The 20,780-nt window shown below is 51.6% G+C and overlaps 3 protein-coding genes across 4 annotated transcripts; 2 read left to right on the plus strand and 1 right to left on the minus strand.

Annotated features, from left to right (window-relative positions):
• Positions 1-432: 432 nt before the first annotated feature.
• faima (Fas apoptotic inhibitory molecule a) lies at positions 433-2,707 on the minus strand. Of its 2 annotated transcripts, none has more exons than XM_037239868.1 (5): positions 2,598-2,707; positions 2,014-2,142; positions 1,717-1,945; positions 1,565-1,614; positions 433-1,252 (listed from the first exon to the last, which is right to left on the minus strand). In XM_037239868.1, exons 1-5 carry the CDS (start codon positions 2,694-2,696, stop codon positions 1,103-1,105), a joined length of 657 nt encoding a protein of 218 aa, XP_037095763.1. In that variant the 5' UTR covers positions 2,697-2,707; the 3' UTR covers positions 433-1,102. The 2 variants fall into 2 exon arrangements, with proteins under 2 accessions (XP_037095763.1, XP_037095764.1); XM_037239869.1 differs by having other exon boundaries at positions 2,561-2,692.
• A 6,530-nt stretch (positions 2,708-9,237) lies between these two features.
• gjc4b (gap junction protein gamma 4b) lies at positions 9,238-13,973 on the plus strand. Its single transcript, XM_037240189.1, has 3 exons — positions 9,238-9,578; positions 12,179-13,343; positions 13,466-13,973. Exons 2-3 carry the CDS (start codon positions 12,203-12,205, stop codon positions 13,477-13,479), a joined length of 1,155 nt encoding a protein of 384 aa, XP_037096084.1. The 5' UTR covers positions 9,238-9,578; positions 12,179-12,202; the 3' UTR covers positions 13,480-13,973.
• Positions 13,974-15,056: 1,083 nt separating this feature from the next.
• esyt3 (extended synaptotagmin-like protein 3) lies at positions 15,057-20,654 on the plus strand. Its single transcript, XM_037240188.1, has 23 exons — positions 15,057-15,553; positions 16,010-16,051; positions 16,118-16,252; positions 16,337-16,413; positions 16,493-16,562; positions 16,676-16,765; positions 16,830-16,885; positions 16,975-17,095; positions 17,162-17,338; positions 17,406-17,488; positions 17,577-17,625; positions 17,705-17,794; positions 17,885-17,947; positions 18,037-18,093; positions 18,489-18,560; positions 18,692-18,778; positions 18,849-18,998; positions 19,140-19,441; positions 19,620-19,718; positions 19,793-19,924; positions 19,998-20,103; positions 20,178-20,227; positions 20,369-20,654. Exons 1-23 carry the CDS (start codon positions 15,164-15,166, stop codon positions 20,448-20,450), a joined length of 2,580 nt encoding a protein of 859 aa, XP_037096083.1. The 5' UTR covers positions 15,057-15,163; the 3' UTR covers positions 20,451-20,654.
• The last annotated feature ends 126 nt before the right edge of the window (positions 20,655-20,780 follow it).

Here is a 20,780-nt window from a genome sequence, read left to right on the forward strand (position 1 = left end):
GGGGGGGGGGGTAAACTCGTGCTTGCCGCAGAGCGCGAGGGAGTACGGTTGGCAACACAATGGCGCTCCCTGGCAGGCCCTTGGACGACATGCAATACGTTCATTTTCGTTATATCAAGCAGTTACTTCTCGAAAGCGTCTTCTTTACGTTTGATGTTTATTATTTCTAATATATATTTGTTTAAATTTTATGTGAAATTGTGGCAGGCAAAACGACGGCAAAGTGGCGCCCTCTCTTGGCCAATCAGACAAGGCTCCAAAAGTATTGAAACGGAAGGATTTGTTTCTGTTGTACGCTGAAGACCTTCAGATTTCCGATCAAAAGAGAAGTAAGAGAGAAAAGTTCAGAAGGCCAGAAGCAAGGTCGTGCCAAGGGAGGCCCAAGCGGACAGACGTTACGGACGCTTTAGTCCGGAAAAAGTCAAACATAAATTGATGGTACAGTACTTCCGTTTTTATTGAAATAAATACTTATTGCAGTTGGCGTAACAAAATCAACTGCTACTCAGCTACTTGACGAGAAATGACTTACAAAGTCAAACTAACGCAGCTTCTGTTCACTTTAAAAGACGGCAACTATGAAAAATACGATTCAAGTAACTCCACACGACTGCTGGGTGGGAATCTTTCACCGTCGCCGTTAAAAACACAAAGATTCACGCTAACCTGTCCGCCGTCCAATAGACGTGTTTCAAAGTGGCCCGGCAATGGCAGCTTAAAAGAAAAGTGGCGGGGCGGGGTTCCCAAGCCACGCACGAAACTTGGACCCGTGACGGAGCAGCCTATCAAATGGGATGCTGCCCAACAGTGGATTCTTTGGCCCAAAATCTTGACACTACTCAATACGGAGAACACGATGCCTGTGGAAAATGCTGAAGAAAGAATGCTTGAAACGTTTGCAACGGGAAGGTTTGAATCCATTGAGAAACACGGAATGAATCGAAAGGACAAAGAAGGAGAGAGTGATTGGTCTTGGGCTCTTCCGCATTCACACAATAATCTTCATGTTTTCCCAATGGAGTTTTTCCAGTGTTTTGCAAAGGGATCCAAAGAGCGGGCCCATCCGACCGCTGGCCGCTGGCTGGCTATTTGGGACGGAAGGTCACTCGGCGCATTCGGCTATCTCGGCCCCGTCCACCAGCAGCGTGTGAATGAGTCCGTCTCGGCGCTTTCCGCTGCTCACCGCCTTGACGCAGCAGTTGTGCTCGCCCAGGGTGAAGTGGGTTTCCGTGCCGTCGTCCACAAACTCGCCCTTGGAGTGGACACACACTGACTTTGGAATTTGCTTCAAACAATACGGAACTCTTTTTGTGTTCTGATTATTGACTCTGGAAGTGACAAAGGCCCGCCGCCGCCGCCGCCGCGCTGCCTCCGTTGTCTTTACGGGCGCTCCGCCCGCTCTCTAGATTTCGCTTTTGAAATTGTTTCTTTATATTCCTACAGGACCCCGCCCGGGCTCTCAGGTCTCAAGCGCTGGCTGGCTCGCACAATCCTTAGCAGTATTTTGACCAAAGCATATCACATCATTTAAATGGGGGGGGGGGGACAACATAAATGCACTTACTGCAGTTTCAATCTTCTGTCCATTACACCAAACATCCATGGTGTCTTTCTCTGCAAGACAAGAAAGGGACGCTGATGTTTCGCCCATCACTTGACGATAAGTCCTGGCAGTCGCGTGGTCACCCCAGACGCAGTGTACGAGGAGGCACTCACCCAAGACCACCCTGGAATCCATCCCGTCCAGGTTGAGCAGCCAGGTGCTGGTCACCTTGGACCTGTTCTCCTGGTACTTCTTCAGGCTCTTGCCGTTGATGTCCAACGTGTACTCGTAGGCGAAGCCGCTGACCGCGTCGATGTTGATGGTGGCTTTGGTGTCCAGCTTGCCCACCGTGAACGTCTCCTTGCCCACCAGCTTGAACATCCACTCTCGCCTCAGCACCTCCTAGCAAAACAAAGTTCAAGGTACTATTTGAGCCCGCCCCCTTCTCATCATATGTTGCGCAAATGTACCTTCCCGTCGACGGAGATGACCCTCTTGCCGGTGGTGGTGCCGTGCTCGAAGGCGACCCTATGGACTCCGTCGCTCAACGCCACGTCCCACACGGCAGCGAGGTCGCCGGACATGGCGGACATGACAACCTTGGCGAGGAAGTCACAGAGCCATCGAAAGACATGAGTTGACACGTCAATTAGAAAGCGAGAAGAGCAACGAGGTCAAAATTGGTTTGAATGTAACTTGACGTTTCAGCGTCACCCCTTCAAATTAACAGCCAACGATCCTCGCGCAAGATCACATACTAGTCCCGAATCGTTTGATATGCGCATCGAATAAAAGTAACAGCGCGACGCGAGTAACTTGTAATCATCAATGGATGGGGTTTGATTGCTTTTGGCTTCAGGCAGCCCGTCAATTCTATTTATTTTGAAAACAAAACCGGAAACACTGCTGCAAGAACAGTCGTAATCTCTGCGATTAGCTTGTATCCGCCCGCCGCTAGCTCGCGTCATCGTACATACCCAGAGAATTCCCTTCTCGGGGTCATTTTATAAAACTTACTCTGCGTTAACGTAGCCTTTTAACCATCACCAATTACCTTGACTGTCTTGCGGGATGGGGTGTAGCGTGTAATAGACGACTTTCGACAAGAAATGTGGGGCGAGCTTGAGCTGTATGCACGGTATCGTGTAACCATAGCAACATGACATCCGCTTACGTGTATGCTTGGCCGCGCCTTCTTAAAATCCAACGCGGCTTTTAAGCTGAACAAAAAGAAATCTCGTTTTCGTGTCTTGTTGTATCCGAACAATGTTGTTTTTTCCACTTTACAGTACTGTTGATACTATATGTTAATGAGAGCTCTCATTTTTGTGTTGCGTTTCCCGCTTCCGCCAGAGAGCGGCAGTAGTCAATAACGCTTAACGGCATGACACATTTTAGGAAGAGCTTCGTCTTTCCTGCAAGCAGAAACCATCAAATATCGTTACGTGCGAATGTTGTTTGTCTGCAAGTAGGCTACCTATCCCCCAATTGACCATGCAGTTTAGGGTGTGTGTGTCCTGTTTCTCTGGCCAAAAGTCAAATGGAATCGCCCCTCCGGGGAGGCTCACTCGCGGTGCTTTTATTTCACTGTGTGTGGCGGGGCTCCTTTTCCATTCCTTCATTCAGAGGAAGACGCAATGGATTGCGTTACATCGTCTTTGACTTTCCTCTAAAAGCCGATCCGCCGCCGCTTTGATGCTCGCAAAGTTCGTCGCAATCACGGTCAACCGCGTTTGCCGACCGAGGAATTTTCCGGCCTCCCAGTTTGGGCTAAAATAACACGTGCAGAAAGCAGCCACGGAAATGTGCGTCCAAAACAGAGGACGGCTTGTGGAGGAGAAAAGCCAATAGGTATCGGCGTCACGTTGACAAAGGCGCTCGCTCTCTGGACCAGTTGCCATTCCTGTCAAATAAGCCAACACAGCAGGCCTTTGTAAACACAAACACACAAAGATTTCATAATGCAAGCATTTTGGCATGGAGGGAGGGAAAACAGCAAACGGGTGTTATCCTCATAAAAGTTGCTCGCTCATCCAGATTGATTCGCAATGTCATAGACTTGTTCATCAGGTAACCTTTGCCGTTTGAAACTGTCTCTAAATGATAGCTCGTTAGCTTTACGAGCGGCAAAACAAAACAATCGTGCCAAAATGAGATGCTGGAAAAGGATGCGAAAGAAACTCCAGTTGTAATATATTTCACGCAGTTTTACTATCCAAAACAAGGACAAATATTACATGTGTGCAATATAGGAGGAACAGTCGTGCAAAATGGCCGCTCCTCTTAGGTGGATAAAAACAGGTGCGGTTTGCGTGTTCAATTCATCTTCCACAAACAAAACATAAACGAAAACGCTGTGTTTCGACAAGTTGGGCTGCAAGGAACATATCACAAAGAACATTTTTGGGTTGAGTTACAAAAACCCGAAGGATCTTTCTTGGCATACCACTAGAGGGCGTCTAGCGAGCTCCGATTTCTAGATGGCAGGCAGCATGGCAAAGGAAGCTAAAGTGCAAGAAGGGGAAATGGAAGCAACGATCATGCGTGTCCTGTCAACAGCTTGCTCAAACTGGAATCTTTTGCTGAGTCATGGGGCCCAACGGGAACAAATAGCGAGACACTAATCACTGACACGCTGGAGGTGTGACAAGAACGACTTGTATTCACAAAGCGGCAAACAAAATCCCTCTTTGTCACCAAGCGCACCTGATACCACTGTTGATTCCTTTAAATTCCTGACAAATAGAACGACAGCGCCTTTCGGGTTGATTCAAGGAGGAGCAGTTGGAATTTCGTTTTCCCCCCACTCGCCAAGGTCAGGCCGTCGACGCGTGTCCTTCTCCGCCTCGTGATCGACCCGTCCAAATCGTTCAAGGAATCAAGACCGTTGAGAAGAAGCTGCAGAAGCTTTCGTTCTTTTTTATGGACCCGCCAAGACAATATGTCATAAAATGGAGTCCAAAGTCCATTGATGAAAAACGCCCGCAGTCAACGCATGAGCGATGAGCGTCAAAATTGCAGTCAACCAGCGAGACAATTTTGCGGTTGACGCAATCTTAGCCTTGAGCAATCCCGACATGGGATGTGTCAGCCAGCCCCCCCACCACCCAAAACCGAACCAAAACACAACAACAAGTCTCTTTGTCTTGTGCGCTTCTCCAAATGAAAAGAGATGCAATGCGTATGGGCGTTGTTGTCGCAAGAATGTTGTCAAACAGGTCAAAAGATAATTTGATGGCTGCCACCTGGCAAAGCTGTTGGCAAATGCCAACAAAACAATGACAGCGTAATTATGGACTCTTTGATGGCACCTGGCAAAGCCAAGCAAAAAATGATGGACTCTTTTGAAGTACAAGCAATGTTTGGAAAAACGTCCCATCAACTGCATGAGTTGCAAAAAAGTGACCATCCCGGCCGGGTGAAAGAATTCCAAAAGAACAAATGTGCAAATGCAAAGTCACAGGCAGCATTTCCAAGGTGTGATTTGTTTGCGCCAAACGGCCGTTGCTCCACTCGGACAGGATCGCTGCACTGGAATGTCAACACGCAATATTTTGCAGCCGCTCGCTGAATAAACAAAGGTCTGGAGCATCAGCATGAGCATCTGGTTTTTTTTTTTTTTCTGGATGTAGTGAGAGGGACCTCCAAAGTGATTCCATGTGTTTGTTTGCTTCGTTTTGTTCTCGTTTTTAAATGTTGCTAAACTGTCGGCTGTGAAAATGAGTCAAATGACTTTTTTCAATTTTTTTTTTTTTTTTTTCCCCCTTTCTCCAGCCTATCTATCCTGTCGGCCTGCTTAGTCATGCGCTAGCGTCACAATCTGTGAAAGAGTCTCAGCACCTCATTTAGCAAAACGTGACAGAACAGGTGGTGCTACATTTTGGGAGGGAGGTACAACAAGAGTAGCAAACGCTATGAATCAAATGAACCAATCAAATCCAACTCCCGGGCCATATTATGGCGAAACTCTCGTCTTTGTGGGAACTCTTTCGGTGGTGATGGCGTTGCAAAATTCCCTTCCCAAACCATTGAAATTGTTTTCAGAGGCTTGAAATTGTCTTGTCAGCTCTTTTTAATCCGCAGAGTCGGTGGGGCCGTTTTTCTTTTTTGTTTTGATTTATTTGGTGCAAGCTGGCGGTTGTCACCACTATCTAGCGAGAGGAGCATTGATTACACGCCACTTTTTGCATGACTTTCAGTCGTGTGAAGTGGAAATGAAAGTCTGCGTGTGTTTGGTGCTCTGCTTGCCAAGCCAATGGATTCAAATCCCACCATGGGAAGACGTGAGTCATGTCTTCATTCCGATTTTCTCTGACGCACTGGCTGAAATCTTGAGGAAAGCGTGTGTCATTTCACAGGAGTCTCCCCAAAAGAAAGTCTACGTTTGAAAAGGAGAGAGCCTTCTAACTTTGTGACCTCAGCGCCCAGACACGAGAGAGCCACGAAAAACAAACGCCGCTTGTCTTCTGATCAAACGGCGACAATGCGTGCGATTCAAAGTCGGTAGCCCGGCTCCGAAGTCGAGGCGCGCTGAACTTTGGACCGGAGGCTGGCGCTTCTTTTTTTCTGTACTCTCACTGGCACACTTCCGCCGAGGAGTGCAAAAAAGCGCTAGACGTGAGGAGTCGGTTTGTTCGCAAGAGCAGAACTGCACGTTTCTCTTTTCAAAATGGCCCCCGGAGAGAAAACAAGTCAGAGTGCAATGTTGCAATGCTCCATACCAGATGTGGACAGCTGCAGAGTTGAGTAATGTGCTGCACACACACACACACACACACACACACACACACACACACACACACACACACACACACACACACACAGCCAAGTGCGCAACCCTCCAATAACTTTCACGAGGCCGACATCCAAAATGTCAAGTTTGGCATGGCTCTCACGTGAATGTTGAGCTTTTCCGCAACTCTACGGCCAAGTAAGGCGAGAGAGACGGTGCCGCCCATGGGACGGGACGGGACGGGACGGCGCTCCATCCACACGCTTTCCCTGCTTTAGGGTGTCTCTGGGTTCACTTTTGAACGGGCCGGGCCGCCTTGAGGCGAGTCAAACAAAACGTCGAGCAAATGGAACACAAAGGCCAGCCACAGTTGAGGCACCACAATTGTTTTGATCATCGCTTTGGCGATCTCCTTTGTTTTCAAATTTGGAATACACGACCTGAAAAAGGTCTGTTGAAGGGATTTAGCCATTCATTTGAAAAGTCATTGACGAGTAACATCTTTAGCTGTGGCCTGAATGTAAACTGAACTAAGAGGCGTGATTTTACACAGATCTTCTAAATCCCGCCATAGCTGCACCGTCACCATCTGCTGCGGCCGGCCGGCCGGCCGGCACGGGGGTAGGGCTGTAGTCTGTTTCCACGGCAACGCTGTACCCTTCCTCCCAAGAAGTATGGGGGTGAGGGCTTTGTTTTTGCGGGTCCCACACGTGCGGCGGCCGGCCTCGCTTCCTACCGAGGGCTGCCGTGAACCGTGCCGCCGACGCGCCGTGCTACGCCACATTCCTTTCCCACCCAGCGGGGAATTGAAGGGGGCCAAGTCATGGTGAGATTAGGGAGGAAGGGAACCCCTCCCCCACTTTACAACAAGGTGAGCGTGCAAATGGAGCACCCGTCCCGTCCCGACCCGACCCCCAACACAGAATAGTGGGCTGTGAAACAGTCCATCAGCAGCAAGTAAAGCGCACAAACTGGGGAGCTGCGTGGCAGCGTTTGCTCCACATCCTTCAAATGCATCTTCAACCTGTGGCTGAAGACAAAAAAAGAAAACATACGGCTCCACCTCATTTGGTGTTTTATCACTCCAACACCGGTTGACAAATCCGCCGAGTCGGCCCGATGCGTGTGCAGAAATCTTCAAGGGATGAAAGATCGGAAGATGCCAAGAAGTCGCTGGCTGGCAGGCAGGCAGGCTGGGAACTCAACTCCCCGTTGCAACGATTATCGTACTTAATGCAATTGCGGCTCGCTCGGCCATAACAAACACGACACATACGAGCGAGCGGATTTATGAGCGCCGGCCGGCCGGCCGTACGGCACGCGTTTGCCTCGTCGTTCCAGATACGCTTTTGGAAAAAGAAACGCGACGAATCGACGCCCAAAAGAGCCGCCAGCAAACGGAGGCAAGGCCGGCGGGCCCGATGCGCCTCCGGATGATCTTTTCTTACATGCGCTGAATAAAAGACCCGCGCTTGACAATAGAGCCACGCCGCTCCCCCCGACCAGGGGGGAAGGGCATGGCATTCCTCGGCTGACCCCCGCTTTGCGACGCCCATTAAAGCATCAGCGGATTTATGCGGCCAAATGGTAGCTTGCACATTTGATTGGTTCCTCCATTCCAAAGGGCCGCAAATTGCCATTTCTAAGTGCGCATTTGGTGTCTGTCTGCAATTTTCGTGTTGTGTCGTTTATAGATTTCCGAATGGGCAAAAATCGTCACGGTGCAGATGAGTCACGCCGAGGGCGCTTCTCTTTCGCCTCATTTGTCACCCCCCCCCCCCCACCCCAGTCTCTGGTGAAAGTGCCGAGTCATCCCTCGGGGAAGAAGTGCAGTGCTTGAAAGGGACGCTCGCTTTTTGATGGAGTGCAGTTTAAGGCTTTACGTTGGCCTATTGTGCAATGGGGCGGGCACTTTTATTTTCTTCAGAGTGCTGAGCTCAGGCGTCCGCCGAACTTGTGATTCACGATCCGGGCCAACTAACGTCGTAATGCGGGGCATAAATCTCGCGGTGGAAATGCTGCAAAGTGTACAAACGAGTCGGCGGCGCGTCACGCCTCATTCGCGTCGGCCGCCCCAAAAAGCTCGGCGACAAAGTTGGAGGTTGTTTTGGGAGACTTTTGTCACGCACAAGACCAAAAACCGTCCCGGCTCAGGCAGACTTGATAAGCGAGTAACGAAGCAGCTCCATTTTTCGCTCGTCGAGGATCGTCAAACGATGACGTCGTGCTCAGTTGCGCAAAGGTGTCAGTTCGAGCTTTGGGCCCAAGATGGCCGCCTCCCTCCTTCAAAACGGCCAGCGTGCCGCTCCGTCGACCTCAGCTAGAACAGTGAGCGCTAGCAAATCAGTGGACAATACAAGAAAGAAACGTGACAAACGCAAACAAGCAGCCACGCTCGCCAAGCGGCAACGTTGCGGCGAGGGTCTCGGCCGGGTACTGTCGACTCGCTTTGGGATATTTTGCCGTTGCCACGTGTGGCCTCCTTGAAGAAAGCCAAGTCCCATTTGTTAGCAAATGAATGCAAAGTTGTTCAAATTTTGATTTCAAGTTTTGAAATGGTGCAGATAGACACCTGGGTGCTACGGCTTTAAATTCAGAAGAAGAAAAAAAAGCACAATGAAGAATTTGGCATCGTAGCAGTATTGCAAACGACGTCATTCCAGAAGAGACATAGAAAGAACTCATTCAATGGGAATTCGTGCGCATAAATATCCGTATGGAGCTATCTTATTTGTCACGTCATGTGTGTAGGTCGGGAGATAGCACACACTCACTCCCGCCTACGTAGTTCGAGGGCGACACAGTCTCAACGGCACCGAGGCGTTTGGACCGGTTGTGCGGGCTGGGCTGGGGTGGGGGTTGGATGCTTGCATGGGGGGGACGCCGGCCGGCCGGCAGGATCGGCAAAAATGAGGTTGCATCAGGAGCAGCCAACGCGGACGAGGGAAGGCGAGGCGAGGCGGAGGGGGTGGTGCAGCAGCAGCAGCGGCAGCAGCGGTGAAAAGGAGGGGGACACCCACCCTGCGGGGCTCCACGCACTCAGTCTTTGTCTAAAGCCCGCCCGCCTGTCCGCTGCTCGCGTCCAACGCACACAAAAGCTCTCGACGTCGCCGCGTAAGCACACGAGCGAACTCCTCCACCACGACAAGAGGACACCACGGATGGCTTGAACGAGGACGCCCGTGGCGCGTGTTTTCTTTTTTTTTGTGCAACCCAAAAAAAAAAAAAGCGAGAAGAAAGTCCGAGCAGCAGCCGGAGGAAGAGCAAGAGCAGGAGCAGGAGCAGGAGCATCGCAATCACAAGGTAATTGTTTGGCTACTTGGCGAACAAAAGCAGCTTCTGTGCGTTGGTAGCAGCAACAATCTGAACGCAAACTTTTCAGCCAGGTCGGACGTGGCGTGGCGACGTTTTGGCTCCGTTCGAGCACAAAAAGCATTTTTCCCTCCGCTAACATTTGACTACGTGTAAGAAGCTACGCGCAATGTCTGGCAACACGCACAAGCACAAACTGCTTTCAACGCAATTTGTGCCTTTTGGGAAAACTTGTTTGAACCGTGAATCATTCTAAAATACCAAACATATATAACAGTATATGACGGTTTGTTTGACGTGGACGTTCGGAGTCTGAGGCGTAAAATGTGACGAAAGGGCACAAAGAAGGAGCTTTTTGTCCTCCCCATCCTTCCTTCCTTCCATCCATGCAACCATGCGTCCATCCTCCCAACGTCAAATGGTCGATCGTCTCGGTTTGTTTTCCAACTTGTTCGTGGTTGCGAAGTCATTTTTGCCTAAATGTCGAGAGGGGTAAAACACGTGGAGCATGCAAAATGGACCACGAGGAACATTGCAAGCTTCACAATCGCCTTTCCCCCTCTCGTTGTATTTGGTAAGACGCCCTACAGGATTGTTTTTGTTCCAACTGGCGGAAAGGAACATAAGAGGAGCCCATTTTGGAGCATTTATTTGGCTTCCAAAATGCAGCGCCCCCCCCCCCCCCCCCTCCCCTCTCAGCCTGTGGAGGAATTCTTAACTAACCTCCCAGATGTGGAAGCTTTTTTCTTTCTTCTTCCCTGTTTGCTTGGCTTAGTCAACACTGTGGATACACACTTTGTCATATTGACTCAAGTTGTGAAAACATTTGTCACAACCTTGAGGAACGAACCACACACACCAAAGGCTGCTTTTCGACTTTAGCAGGCAAAACATTGGAAAGTTTATTTGACAAAAAAGTGATGCTGACTCACTGATACTACCCTTCCTACAGCGATACTTTGACTTACTAGTTGAGTCTCATCACTTGAGGGCCTCAGTTTCATCAGTATTTATGACAGATGTTATCTCCATCTAAAAGACAAGATAACGGTTTTAGCATTGAAACCTGTGGGATTCCTTTTTCTAAGGTGGTTCTCCAACCCTAACAATTTCTGCGTGTCTTGGAAAAGAAATATGGTGCTTCTTGGCAAGCTAAGTCATTTTGGAGGTGGTGCTTGCTATAAAAAAATTCTTTTGCCACATGATCTAACGTGGTTGGAACATGGGGTCAAAGTTTGATGAGGCTTTCTCTGTCTTAAATGGGAAGAAGACAAATGTTGCGGCGGGGTCATTTGGTCCCATGAAAAGCAAGCAAAAATCACATTCCTTGCTGGCTGGACGGCAACATACAGTAGACAACAACAAGGCACGTCAAAGCATCCATCCGCCTATCCTCGGATCTCGGCTCGGATCTCTGTCGCACGTTAGCGCTCGGGAACCGCAACTTCGGTGTGGTGTCACGGGGTTGCTCTGACACCTGACTTCAACTTGAGCTTTCCCACCATTTTAGCGCCAGGGTTTCAATCGACTGACATCACTTGCGAGTCTGTTCCGCCTCAACGTGATTGAGAAGCCTCTTTGTCCTTGTTGCTGTCTTAGATGTGGCTTGAGGGTCCTCTCTGAAACAGCAAATGCTTTTCCAGCACTTTTCTGCGCCTGCTCGTGTCGCGCGTCGGAAACTTGCGCAAGCTGGGATTCATAGAGGAATACTTTAGCACGTGAAGCGTAAAGGGGCAGAGCAGCTTCTCGGCTTGATTTGCATGCCAAAATGAAGGGAAATTGTGTAGAGGTGAGAGTGACTCTTTGAAAGAGGCGTGAAAACGACAAGCGTGTGAAACTATACAAAGGCCGCCCCGCCCGCCTCAAGAGAGCAGGAGGCATCGGATTTACAGTGCCAACGCCCAAAAGCAGCCACACCCGGCCGGGAAGAGCGACCACGTAAGCGGCGGCGGCGGCGCCTTTTGCCAGTGGCGCCGCCTTTTGCCAGTGGCCAGTGGAACCAATTGACGTCCCGGCAGTATTGCAAAGCGTTGGGATGCGCCTGTGGAGCGGTGCGCGTCTTCATAATGGAGCCATGAATGCCCTTGACCCCAATAGGTTTTGAAATTAGAACTTGATGTTGTGTACTTTACTGGAAGGGCAACTCCCTTAGATCCATCCCAGATCCTTCCTCTAGCCTAGCGCAACGTGTTGGATACTTGACACTAGTTAGTCAGTCCAAGTTAGGAGCTTGGTCACAGATGGCGCCGAAGCACAAGAGCCCCTTACTCGCCGGGTCATTGATCATTTTGTTGTAACGATCTGCTTCCTAAGCTCAGTCGGCGGCCTCAAATGTCAGATTCCGAGCAAATTGCGTGTTGAGTAATGAGGCGAGATTAGGAAGGGAAGGAAGGGAAAGGAAAGGAAAGGAAAGGAGGCATGCGTGAGCCGAACCAAAGCACACCGTGGCTGTGAATGTTGTCAACATGTGAATGCTCTCCAAGCGGCAAACGGGTGCGAATGGATGGAAGCAGCAGTGCGGTGGCGCCCCCTTGTGGCTCAGTTTGCTGATGCATGTTGTGTCACAAGGTAACGTTTGTGTCCTTTTTCAGATCTGAGAAGCGGATCGCGGCAAGATGAGCTGGAGTTTCCTGACGCGCCTCTTGGACGAGATCTCCAATCACTCCACGTTCGTGGGCAAGATCTGGCTGACGCTGCTGATCGTCTTCCGCATCGTGCTGACGGCGGTGGGCGGCGAGTCCATCTACTACGACGAGCAGAGCAAATTTGTGTGCAACACGCAGCAGCCCGGTTGCGAGAACGTGTGCTACGATGCTTTTGCGCCGCTCTCGCACATCCGCTTCTGGGTCTTCCAGGTGATTATGATCACCACGCCCACCATCATGTACCTGGGCTTCGCCATGCACAAGATCGCCCGCATGGAGGACGCCGACTACCGGCCGCGGGCCCGCAAGCGCATGCCCATCGTCAGCCGCGGCGCCAACCGCGACTACGAGGAGGCCGAGGACAACGGCGAGGAGGACCCCATGATCCTGGAGGAGATTGAGCCGGAGAAGGACAAGGAAGTGGAGGAGAAGCCCAGCAAGAAACACGACGGGCGGCGGCGCATCAAGCGCGACGGCCTGATGAAGGTGTACATCTTCCAGCTGCTGTCGCGCGCCATCTTCGAGGTGTCCTTCCTGCTGGGCCAGTACGTGCTGTACGGCCTGGAGGTGGCGCCGTCCTACGTGTGCACCCGCTCGCCCTGCCCGCACACGGTGGACTGTTACGTGTCGCGCCCCACCGAGAAAACCATCTTCCTGCTCATCATGTACGCCGTCAGCGCCTTGTGCCTGCTCTTCACCTTGCTGGAAATCCTTCACCTGGGCATCAGCGGCGTCCGCGACTGCTTCTGCGCCCCGCGCCCGCCCACCCCCCGACACTCGGCGCCGGCCAGCCAGAGGTCCTCCATCTCCCGGCAGCCGTCGGCGCCGCCGGGCTACCACACGGCGCTCAAGAAGGACCCGTCGGGCAAGCCGGGCTTCCGGGACAACCTGGCCGACTCGGGCCGCGAGTCCTTTGGCGACGAGGCCTCCTCGCGTGAGCTGGAGAGGCTCCGCAGGCATCTGAAGCTGGCCCAGCAGCATCTGGACCTGGCCTACCACAGCGAGGAGCTCAGCCCGTCCCGCAGCAGCAGCCCCGAGTCCAACGGGACGGCGGCCGAGCAGAACCGACTCAACTTTGCCCAGGAGAAGCAGACCGCCGCGGCCGACAAAGGTTGGACTTTTTCCCAATGACTTTCTTCCGAGACGAGGCGTTGCGGCAAAGATGCAGAAGCCGGCACAAAAATTGTGTGCCCGATGAGCATCACCTTGAACTCTTTCTCGCTTTCCTTGCAGGTATGCGTGCGTAGGCAGTGGTCAGCGCCAGCCCCAGCCCAGCCCAGCCCAGCTGAGCCTGGAAACTGGACTTGACATCTGGATCGCTGATTGGGCAGAAGGGAAACCCGCAACAATTACAAATGTGTGTGTGTGTACGGAAGAGACGCAGTGACTTTCTCCGGCTTGAGGCGTATGAAGTCAGCCCTGAGCAATATCAGTGTTATGGCCCGTCCAAAAAGGAGGAGAACGGTGGACTCAACCTGACATTGCTTGAGACAAACAAAAGTCCGATCCAAAGTGCTTTTTGCCATAAAGCGTCTCCCTCAGGGCAGCTACCTTTTTTTTTTTTTTTTTTACACATATCTTACTATCTATCTTTGTTATAGGAGACTTAGAGCTAGTCACAATTTAAGAGTTGGAAGTGTTTGAGGTTGAGTTAAATGCATCTCAGCTTTGCAACTGGAATGCCACATTTTGGGAATAGTGTGAACGGTGAGCAAAGCTGAATAGATGAGGCACCTTGCTTCAAAAGAAAGGTACTGACTGGACCAAGTGTTGGTTGACCAGACCAAGGCCCTCCAGTGATTTCTTTGGATACTGTTCTGTTGTTGTTGTTGTTGTTGTTGGCGGCGGCGGCGGCCATGCTGCACCAGCTTTGCAAACACTCCGGAGGTGCCTCCGTCCAAAGACAGACAAACCTGGGTAATGCTTGAAAACTCTTTCTATTGTTCTTTATTATTATTATTTTTCCTACAATCTTGTCAAAAAAAGGCGCCTTTTTGTTTTTATATATACCACTGTCGATATATAAATCACTGCTGTCTTAGCTCCCTTCCGCAGCCTGATTGAGTCTGGGGGCACGTTTTGACTATTTGCTTTGGTACTAGTTCATTTTCTTCTGTCTTTTTCTGAAATCGGTACACAGAGCACACGCTCGTTTGTTCCAAAAAAGGGATACTTGTTGTTGAATGACTGGTTGTAAACCTCGCAATCATTTCAATGTGAACTCAAGGCCTTTGGATTTTTGGGGTACGTGAAGTCGACCCGCTCAGTGCCACTTTGTGCCGACTCAAAAACAGTCATCTCAATGTATTTTTGTAGAATGATACTTTTGTACGTTTTTTATACCCTTTTTGTAATGATAGTTTTTGTGGTGGTTGTTTTTTTCTTTTTTAAATAAAATATTCGCAAAAATGGTTGAAGTGGCTTTATTCACCGTCTCCCGTTTGTTTGGAGGACAGAATTTGTGTACAAGAAAAAAACAGACGGTCATGAACTCCTCGCTAATCTTATTTCAAACACTTTGGTTTGATCCGCTGAGCGTTTGTAGAAATCAAGAAAAAATCGAATGCGCTGCATGGCTGGCTGCTCTGCTCTGCGCCGAGCTGGATGCTGGAGGGCGTGTCCTACCTGGATGCAACAGCCAATCATTCCAGCGGGGCGTGTCCTTCCTTCCTTCCATAATAACGACGGCAGAAATCAATCCACTAAAAAGGGACTGAAAACAACACGCGAGAAACACGAGGCCTGTGACGTGATTGAAGCCACGCAGGGCAGGGCAGGGCAGGGCAGGGCAGGGCAGTGCGTCGAGGTGAAAGCGTGTCCACACTTCCATTTGTTTTCACGGCCCCACCCAAACGGGCTCAGGTGCGCCTCCGCCCACTTGTTGCGGCTCCCGAGTGCGGAAACGTCTCGGTCCACTTCCCCGCTGCGCCCATGGCGTCCTCTTCGGTTCCGACGCCCGACAGCGGAGCTTCGTGGCCTCCCGGGAGCTCGGAGCTCGGCGCGCTGCACCCGATGGCTCCCCCGAGCCTCGAGGAAGTCGACGCGAGTTCGGAGAAACTCACCTCGTCCGGCGTCAACCGCATCCTGACCGAATTCTTGATGTACTTCCTCCGCGGCGCGGTGCTCTTGTACCCGGTCTACCTGACGGGCTACCTCGGCCTGAGCGTCAGCTGGCTGCTGCTGTGCATGCTCATGGTCACCTGGTGGAAGAAGAACCGCCAGTGGAAGGCATCTCGCATCGGGGGCGCCATCGACTTTGTGGACAACGAGACGCAGGTGGTGAGCACGGAGCTGAAGAATTCCCTGCAGATGGCATCGTGGGTACGTACGTCCCAAGCTCCAAAAAGAACAGCACTCGATTCTCCTAAAATGAGGAGAATGTGCAAACCGCGGTCCGAAGCGCACAAATCATATTCGAGGTGCGCCTTTCCCGTCCCAGCCCAGGCCAGCAAAGAAAAAAGTGCTACCACTTTCTGCAAGACGTATTTCTGTTTTCTGTCTGTCAATTGAAAGAGCCGATATTTGTTCAATTCCATCATTTGGGAAGTGAAATCTGACGCTGCTGTGCTAGCAATGGATTTATTTGCATGACATACCTGACTTGGGTTGATCCTCCTAAACTTTGCACCACACCCACACTGCTTGAATGTGCTTGCAGTTCAGAATTCATTCATTGGGGAAAAGAAACAAGGAAGATTATTCAAGATGCCTACATCAGTCAAAAACTTGATGAACTGACGTTGTTGCTGTTGTTTTTTTTCTCTTCCTCCCCCAAAGATCCAATTCACCGACGTGGAGAAAGTGGAGTGGGTTAACAAGGTACGACTTGAAAAGCGCTCGCTCGCATCTTGGGCAGCAACGTAAGCGAGCGCTGTTTTTTGGAAGGTGGTGGAGCAGGCTTGGCCTTTCTTCGGGATGTTCATGGAGAAGCTCCTGCGGGAAAACATCCAGGCGGCCATCCAGCAGTCCAGCTCCGAGCTCAAGACCTTCACCTTCACCAAGATCCACTTTGGACACATTGTGAGTGGGTCCTCGAGGTTGTTGACCACCGCGCCGCGTGCCCACATAGCCTCTGAAGTTCCTCTGTGCCTTTCTGGATGGCAGCCGCTCCGCATCGTCGGAATCAAAGCGTACACGGACGAGGTGGATCACCGGGAGGTGGTTCTGGACATGACTATCAAGTGGGTGCGGCTGGTACAGTTCTCCCGCGGCGGCGCCGCGCCCCCCCCCCCCCCCCTTCTGATGCCTTTTCTTTCCTAGTTACGAAGGCGACGTGGACATCGACGCCGAGCTCAAGTCGGCCATCACGGCGGGCGTCAAAGGACTCAAAGTGAGCCGGCCGGCCGGCCCGTTGCCCCTCCGGGGGGGCCAAAACGCCGACAGCGAGCACGGGAAGGCCAGAGCTTGGTCAATTTGCCGCAAGCCTCAATCTCAATCTTTCAGCTGCGGGGGATGATCAGGGTGATTCTGGAGCCGCTCGTCGAACAAGCACCGCTCGTGGGAGGAGTCACCTTCTTTTTCATCCAACGGCCGGTGAGTGGGCTCGTCCGTCCGTCCGTCCACCCGGACCATTATCACGTGGCCTCTTCTCTTTCAGACCCTGGAAATCAACTGGACGGGCATGACCAACATTTTGGACAGCCCCGCCTTCAGGTACCGCCTCGGCTGGGCCGACGGGGCGCCGGTCCCTTTCGCCCTTTCGGCCCAGTCAGTCTCGCCCGCGCTGTGTCTCTGACGTGCAGCTCCTTGTCCGAGGGGACCATCATGGACGTCATCGCCTCCCTCATGGTGCTGCCCAACCGCATGTGCTTTCCGCTCATTGACCAAGTCAAAGTGGACCAGATGCGCTTCCCGCTGCCTCGCGTACGTCACAAAGGTGCCGGTCGCTCGGTGCGCAAATGCTAGCCAGCCAGCTCCTTTGCTCTTCAGGGTGTGGTGAGAGTCCACTTGCTGGAGGCCAGGGACCTGGTGGCCAAGGACACGTATATGCTGGGCATGGTCAAGGGCAAGTCGGACCCGTACGCCGTCCTCCGCGTCGGCGACCGCAAGGTTAAGAGCAAGACCATCAAGGAGAATCTGCACCCCAGATGGGCGGAGGTCTACGAGGTAGGAGAGCTTCCCAGCAGAGCGACCGTCGTCGCCATTGAGCAATACCACGTGTCTGCTTTTGCAGTTTGTGGTCCACGAGGCACCGGGACAAGAGCTGGAAGTGGACATTTTTGATGAAGATAGAGACAAAGACGACTTCATCGGAAGGTCAGAAGAATCAAACGCACAGATGAATGGTCTCCAGGCGTGACCACGAGTTGTCGTCGTCGTCGCCGCCGCCGCTTTGTCCTTTCAGGTATCGCCTGGATCTGGGAGAAGTGAAGAAGGAGAAAGAAATGGATCAGGTGAGGCCGCACTTGTCATTTGAGTCGCCCCATCCAGCCCAGCCCCGCCCCGCCCCCCAACTTGATGTTTCTCTGCCAGTGGTTTCCTCTGGACGGGGTCCCGAGTGGAGAAGTTCATCTGAAGCTTTGTTGGCTTTCACTCCAAAGTGACACCACTCTGATGAAGGAGGTACGAAGCGGGCCGCAATCAATCCAAAAAATGGAATGGCTTTGACGCCTGCGCATGTGGAGAGACGAATCCATTTTCCTCCTCCTGCAGTCTTCCGACGGCTACGCCTGTGCCATGCTGGCCGTGTATCTGGACAACGCCTCCAACCTTCCCGTAAGTCACCTTGGCGGCAACGCTTGATCCAATTTGCCTCCATGATGCTTCTCGGGTCAACGAGGATGCCTTCAAATGTTTGTCTGCAGAAAGACCGCAGTGAGATCGAGCATCACCAAAAAAAGAAGCACGGGCGAGAAGGTCGGGTAAGTGACGTTTTTCTTTCTGTTTGGTGCGCCAGCCGGTATTTCCTGTCTTTCGACTGTCATATTTTCCCTGGCGTGCTTCCCACTCCCTTATCACTTTTTTTTTTTTACTTTTGCCTTACGTTTCATTTGTTTGGGGATGAACTTTCTTCATAAGACATCCTGGTCATTGGGGTTTTCGTATTTATGAGCACCCAATATTGTTGTCTGCTGAATGTCAGCGCCTTAGTCGGCTCTTTCTTTCTACTGCTGCCACCTGCTGGATGTTTCCTGAAAGTACACTTAAAAGCACGAGTGGAAATTTGGACTTGCCAGTCGTTTGAGTGACAAAACCAACTTGGAAAAAGTGAATTTTTTTTTTTGCATATTTCCTGACGGACTGTCTTCATTTTCAGCTCACGAGGAAGTCTGCAGGTCCGAGCTCCTTTACGGAAATTTCCATCGATGACGACGTTCAGAAAAGCAAGGTACGGCGTATGCCGTACAATATTCTTCTTTTATTTTGAAAATAGGAGCAAGAATAGTTTGACTCAGATGGCATGCACATGCCAAGCTAATATTGCTAACCGACTTATTACAACTCCATCGCTCTTCGCAGGTTGTGTTTGCCAAAAAAGACCCCGTATGGGAGGAGGGCTTCACTTTCTTTGTCCATGACGTCAGAACGCAGCAGCTCGTTGTTCAGGTCGGTCGACGTTACGAGCCCACTCTGGCCCGATGAGTGCACTCTGGCACTTGCTGATTTGTGCTGGCAGGTGAAAGAGCACGAGAAGAAGACGCAACTGGGCATTCTCCGCCTGCCCCTCGCCCGCTTTGTCAACATCTCCAGCATGATGCTGGACCAGCGCTTCCAGCTGGAGCAGTCCGGTGCCAACAGCCAGATCAAACTCAAGGCCACGCTCAGGGTGGGTCGAGACGGCCGGCGCGAGGCCAGAACGAACAGCGCTCACCCATGGACATTTATGCAAAGTCTATTTGCTGCAACATGCCCGGCCGTCCCCTTTGACCTCCGCTGATCTTCACGAGTCCTTTCTTTACCCCGACAGGTTCTTAAGGTGGAGCAGCCTGAACCCAAACCGGTGAACCCACAAATGGCGGCGAGCAACGCCGGCGCGTCCTCCCTCAGCGCGCTTTCCACCAGCACCAGTCTCGCCAGTCAGGCCTCGTCGGCAGCCTTCCCCCCGGACGACTACTCCAACCACCGGCGGGCCTCCTATCTGGCGTCGGAGGCTTTGAGGCCGTCCCCGGCCACCCTGAGCATGCGGCGTTACGACTCGCACAGCCTCTTGTCCGAGAACGCTCTGGCGGCGTCGCGCTTCGATCTGGTGGACGGGGCCTCCTATCCCGAGTGAGTTTGCCCGGGTCAAAGTTCGCGCGGCTCCGGGGTGGGGGGGCTCACTTTCATTCGGCCAAATCAAAGAAGTGAGAAACCTACAGCAGGTCTTATGGACGGAGCCCGATCCAGAATCAAGCAGACGGAGCATGTCACGTGAACGCTTATCTTGACACTTGGTGGTTTTCCGCAGGGTCCTCCGCAAACATCGCGGCTCCTTGGGAGAGATCAGCCTGACAGTGCGCTACGCCACCTTGAGGAAAAAACTGGTCATCATGGTCAACGGCTGCAGGTATTGCCCCCCCCCCCCTTCCGGTCTGTGGTCGCGCTCTCTCACTCGCCTCGCCGTCCGATGGCCGTCCGCAGAGATATCTTCCCCTGCAGCGAAAACGGAACGGACTCTTACGTGCGGCTGTACCTGCTCCCGGACCAGAGCTGGAGGCACCGCAAGCGGACCCACGTCAAGAAGAGGACCGTCAATCCCGTCTTTGATGAGAAGTAGCCGCTCTCGCTTTGCTTAGTATGGACCGGCGCCACCTTTTCTCTGACGCCGCCGCCGCACGTCTTCCAGATTTGAGTTTGACGTGAGCCTGGAAGAGGCCCTCACGCGCACCTTGGATGTGGCGGTGAAAAACAACAAGATGTTCCACATGCGGGAAAGGAAGGACATTGGCATGGTGGGTCGGCCGAGGCGAGCGTCCGTCCGCGTGGCCTTTCAGAATTGAGCTTGAACTTCATTTCCTGTGTGCAGGCGCTGATCAATCTCGCCCAGCTGGATCTTGTCAAGGGTGTCAAAGACTGGTATGTGATGCCTTCTTCAAAGTCTTTTCGTAGCAATTGAACTGTGGTGTCAGATATTTTTCTCCTCACCATTACTGTAGAGCAAACAAGACGTTTTTTGTCAAGGATTCTTTGTGAATCTTTCTTTCTTTTTCATGGAAGGTACAAGCTCTCGTTACAAGGCCCGAAGAGTCGAAGCAACAGCACAAACGATGCTTCCGGATCAAGCTCCTTTTCTAAGTGATTTGAAGACGTTACTGTAGACTAACTGGGTTGATGTTACATATCTGAGAAATATTTTTCTGCGCTACTCTCATTTTTGTCAGCTTTGATTTACAAGCTGTTCTGCATCGTGATGTCATTTTTTTTATGGTGTTTTTGTCATATGTTAAGGGATGGTAAAAAAATAAAAACCAAACAGTTTTGATTTGTTTTTGTTTTTTAATTACGAAAAACAGTACTGATTTCGCTCCAATCACTGTGTAAAATAAAAGATACTGTATAAAAGTCCACTTAAAAATCCCGTGGAGTAGTGGTTAATTCACGTAAAGTTGTAGTCCTTGTAAACATTGAA

The sequence above is a fragment of the Syngnathus acus genome, chromosome 21 (assembly GCF_901709675.1).
Source record: "Syngnathus acus chromosome 21, fSynAcu1.2, whole genome shotgun sequence".
Taxonomy (NCBI): Eukaryota; Metazoa; Chordata; class Actinopteri; order Syngnathiformes; family Syngnathidae; genus Syngnathus; species Syngnathus acus.